The sequence below is a fragment of the Vanacampus margaritifer genome, chromosome 14 (genome assembly GCF_051991255.1).
Source record: "Vanacampus margaritifer isolate UIUO_Vmar chromosome 14, RoL_Vmar_1.0, whole genome shotgun sequence".
NCBI classification, from domain to species: domain Eukaryota; kingdom Metazoa; phylum Chordata; class Actinopteri; order Syngnathiformes; family Syngnathidae; genus Vanacampus; species Vanacampus margaritifer.
The window spans coordinates 19,540,988-19,545,987 of record NC_135445.1 but is presented as its reverse complement, the minus strand read 5'-3'; the positions used below and the strand labels follow the sequence as shown (position 1 = coordinate 19,545,987).

General features: G+C 40.7%; 1 protein-coding gene across 3 annotated transcripts in view; it reads left to right on the top strand.

The window, feature by feature from the left end:
• chd1 (chromodomain helicase DNA binding protein 1) overlaps window positions 1–5,000 on the top strand; it is a 76,827-nt gene that overhangs the window by 15,260 nt on the left and 56,567 nt on the right. Inside the window, exon 1 of one of the 3 annotated variants that reach the window (XM_077542980.1) lies at window positions 4,330–4,541. The exons of the other annotated variants lie outside the window; for them this stretch is intronic. Coding sequence (XP_077399106.1) covers window positions 4,470–4,541 — 72 coding nt within the window. The 5' untranslated portion in view covers window positions 4,330–4,469. Of the gene's footprint in view, window positions 1–4,329; window positions 4,542–5,000 lie in introns of those variants that run through there. 3 annotated transcript variants of the gene reach the window in all.

The following is a 5,000-nucleotide window of genomic DNA, read 5'->3' as shown; positions in this document are numbered from 1 at the left end:
CTTCAACTCGTCACCATGGCAACAATCTTTTGTCAATAGACGTCAAATTCTCACATTTTGTAGTCACGAGTGTCTTCTTTCAGACAAACTAACTTTTATTTGGCTAAGGTGTCATTTAGTACCTTTATTTTCCCTTTAAGCTCGGACAAGTCGGACCAACTCGCCTATCTCTGCCATGTTAATTTCAGGCGCCTTCCTCTCTCCATTTCTGATAAATTATAAGTTTTCAACCTGCTCTCATTTGGTCATTTTTTATCCGATTAAGAAAATGAGAACATGCTCGTGTTCCCCAAACCCTTGCCGTTCTAACGAGTCATGTCTTGAATCTGTATCTTCAACCGTTAAGTCGTGAGAGGCTTTTGTTGAAGGGGTGCTTCTCTCATGCAATCTCAATGGAATGTGGGGCGCGTGACGGCTCCAAGTCAAAAATGCATGTACGCTCTTAAAGTGACAGTGACATATTTTTAGATTATGGTTAACTTACACATTTCTTGACCGATTCCAGTCGTTTAAATTTTAAACTGTTCAGCTCATTTACATTTTTTGAAATACATTTTCAGGGACAGTGAGATACTTTTAGTTGATGTTGATTATGGTTAACTTCCACATTTCTTGAGCGATTCCAGTGGTTTAAATTTTAAACTGTTCAGCTCATTATCATCATCATCTTCTTTGAGGTGTGCGTCTCTCATTCAATCTCAATGCAATGTGGGTGCGTGACGTCTCCAAGTCAAATGTGCGTGCGTGAATGTGCACGTTTCTTAAAGGGACAGTAAGATACTTTTAGTTGATGTTGATTATAGTTAACTTCCACATTTCTTGACCGATTCCAGTGGTTTAAATTTTAAACTGTTCAGCTCATTTACATTTTTTTATGGACAGTAAGATACTTTTAGTTGATGTTGATTATGGTTAACTTCCACATTTCTTGAGCGATTCCAGTGGTTTAAATTTTAAACTGTTCAGCTCATTACCAAAGAGTCAGCAGTCCCATTCAAAATTTCCGCGGGAATTTTTCTAGTTATGGGACTGCTTTGCGAAGCAAGCAGGCACATATTGTTATTCTACCTAGGACAGTGGTTTATTTTTCTTGTCGTTATTATTATGGGACTGCTTTGCGAAGCAAGCAGGCACATATTGTTATTCTACCTAGGACAGTGGTTTATTTTTCTTGTTGTTATTATTATATATTATTCCACGATTTTTCCGCTAAAATGCGGCCCGTACCGTACATCGCACCGGCACAAATGAGGTATCAAACGATGCGGCTCGATCTGACTCGCTGCGCTATTATTTTTCTAAGAATTCCCAGTTACCTTGGCGACGCTATTCCCAAAAAACTCCCAAATTAACTCCCCATTGGGAATGAATGGGAAAAAAATCACACTTCAAGCACCTTTTTCCAAGACACGCTGCGCGCGCATACGTTATCCGACCGATACGAATTTTAGCTCATTTTGTAGGAATTTGTCCCATCTTTAGCTCAGTGTCGAAATCTTTTTTAAGGAATGAAAGCCCCCCCCCCCTGTTCGGGTTCAAAGACAGTAGCTGAATTAGCTTTCTCACACACTCTGTTGGCTAATTAGCCATCCAGTGCCGGGAACCAAATAATGTATTAGAAAAAATTTCACTTCAACTCGTCACCACTGCCACAATCTTTTGTCACTAGACGTCAAATTCTCACATTTTGTAGTCACGAGTGTCTTCTTTCAGACAAACTAACTTTTATTTGGCTAAGGTGTCATTTAGTACCTTTATTTTCCCTTTAAGCGAAGAGAAATTGGACTCTCTCGCCAATCTCTTCCATGTTAATTTGGGTGTTTTTTTCCTCTTCATTTCGGATAAATCATACATTTTCAACCTGCTCTCATTTGGTCATTTTTCATCCGATTAAAAAAATTACAACATGCTCGTGTTCCCCAAACCCTTGCCGTTCTAACAAGCCATTTCTTGAATCTGTATCTTGAAGAGTTAAGTCGTGAGAGGCTTTTGTTCCAGGGGTGCGTCTGTCATACAATCTCAATGGAATGCAACCAATCTTGATGATAGTTGGATCTAGTCTTCTCTCTTTTCCCTGATTGGTTCGTTTTCTGCTTGTCTGTGCTGTGGCCAATGAGAGACGCTTTAATGACACCAATTAGAAGTTTCTCGAGAACCTACTCCTCCCATTTCATCTCGTCTGAGGTAAGTTGCAAGGCAATTGTTTGTAGTCTGGTGAATAATGCTAAATAAGTGTGATTTTGCAAGTTTTCCCCATCCTAAACTACATCACGTTAATACTGGCGATGTATTGAAACGTATTTGATGTGTTTGAACGTTATGTTGCTGTTTTAACAAGATTGGAAAAGTTAAGTGCTAGAGATGGTAGCCTACATGCTAGCTGCACCTGCTAGCGCTAGCAAAGAGCTAGCAGATGTTACATTAAAGTTTTAATGTGCAGTAAAAAAAAACTAAGAAAAGTTTGAGTAGGCTCTAAATCTCAATTGTGTACATCTCTCGTTGCTACAATATACAGTAAGGCTTTTGTCTCGTCTGTCGTCGACGTGGGGGGGGGGGGGGGGTTGAGTGGCGTGTCGACGGTGTAGCGAAGCGGCGCCAATGAGGGATTTCGGAGAACATGCTCGTGTTCCCCAAACCCTTGCCGTTCTAACGAGCCCTTTCTTGAATCTGTATCTTCAACCGTTAAGTCGTGAGAGGCTTTTGTACAAGGGGTGCTTCTCTCATGCGATCTCAATGCAATGTGGGTGCGTGACGTCACTTCAACTCGTCACCATGGCAACGATCTTTTGTCACTAGACGTCAAATTCTCACATTTTGTAGTCACGAGTGTCTTCTTTCAGACAAACTAACTTTTATTTGGCTAAGGTGTCATTTAGTACCTTTATTTTCACCTTAAGCAAGAGAAGTCGGACTAATTCGCCTGTCTTGTACATGTTAATTTCAGGCGCCTTCCTCTCTCCATTTCTGATAAATCATAAGTTTTCAACCTGCTCTCATTTGGTCATTTTTTATCCGATTAAGAAAATGAGAACATGCTCGTGTTCCCCAAACCCTTGCCGTTCTAACGAGCCATTTCTTGAATCTGTATCTTCAACCGTTAAGTCGTGAGAGGCTTTTGTACAAGGGGTGCTTCTCTCATGCGATCTCAATGCAATGTGGGGCGCGTGACGGCTCCAAGTCAAAAATGTATGTGCTCTTAAAGTGACAGTGACATATTTTTAGATTATGGTTAACTTCCACATTTCTTGACCGATTCCAGTCATTTAAATTTTAAACTGTTCAGCTCATTTACATTTTTTTAAATACATGTTCAGGGACAGTGAGATACTTTTAGTTGATGTTGATTATGGTTAACTTCCACATTTCTTGAGCGATTCCAGTGGTTTAAATTTTAAACTGTTCAGCTCATTACCAAAGAGTCAGCAGTCCCATTCAAAATTTCCGCGGGAATTTTTCTAGTTATGGGACTGCTTTGCGAAGCAAGCAGGCACATATTGTTATTCTACCTAGGACAGTGGTTTATTTTTCTTGTTGTTATTATTATATATTATTCCACGATTTTTCCGCTAAAATGCGGCCCGTACCGTACATCGCACCGGCACAAATGAGGTATCAAACGATGCGGCTCGATCTGACTCGCTGCGCTATTATTTTTCTAAGAATTCCCAGTTACCTTGGCGACGCTATTCCCCAAAAACTCCCAAATTAACTCCCCATTGGGAATGAATGGGAAAAAAATCACACTTCAAGCACCTTTTTCCAAGACACGCTGCGCGCGCATACGTTATCCGACCGATACGAATTTTAGCTCATTTTGTAGGAATTTGTCCCATCTTTAGCTCAGTGTCGAAATCTTTTTTAAGGAATGAAAGCCCCCCCCCCCTGTTCGGGTTCAAAGACAGTAGCTGAATTAGCTTTCTCACACACTCTGTTGGCTAATTAGCCATCCAGTGCCGGGAACCAAATAATGTATTAGAAAAAATTTCACTTCAACTCGTCACCACTGCCACAATCTTTTGTCACTAGACGTCAAATTCTCACATTTTGTAGTCACGAGTGTCTTCTTTCAGACAAACTAACTTTTATTTGGCTAAGGTGTCATTTAGTACCTTTATTTTCCCTTTAAGCGAAGAGAAATTGGACTCTCTCGCCAATCTCTTCCATGTTAATTTGGGTGTTTTTTTCCTCTTCATTTCGGATAAATCATACATTTTCAACCTGCTCTCATTTGGTCATTTTTCATCCGATTAAAAAAATTACAACATGCTCGTGTTCCCCAAACCCTTGCCGTTCTAACAAGCCATTTCTTGAATCTGTATCTTGAAGAGTTAAGTCGTGAGAGGCTTTTGTTCCAGGGGTGCGTCTGTCATACAATCTCAATGGAATGCAACCAATCTTGATGATAGTTGGATCTAGTCTTCTCTCTTTTCCCTGATTGGTTCGTTTTCTGCTTGTCTGTGCTGTGGCCAATGAGAGACGCTTTAATGACACCAATTAGAAGTTTCTCGAGAACCTACTCCTCCCATTTCATCTCGTCTGAGGTAAGTTGCAAGGCAATTGTTTGTAGTCTGGTGAATAATGCTAAATAAGTGTGATTTTGCAAGTTTTCCCCATCCTAAACTACATCACGTTAATACTGGCGATGTATTGAAACGTATTTGATGTGTTTGAACGTTATGTTGCTGTTTTAACAAGATTGGAAAAGTTAAGTGCTAGAGATGGTAGCCTACATGCTAGCTGCACCTGCTAGCGCTAGCAAAGAGCTAGCAGATGTTACATTAAAGTTTTAATGTGCAGTAAAAAAAAACTAAGAAAAGTTTGAGTAGGCTCTAAATCTCAATTGTGTACATCTCTCGTTGCTACAATATACAGTAAGGCTTTTGTCTCGTCTGTCGTCGACGTGGGGGGGGGGGGGGGTTGAGTGGCGTGTCGACGGTGTAGCGAAGCGGCGCCAATGAGGGATTTCGGAGAACATGCTCGTGTTCCCCAAACCCTTGCCG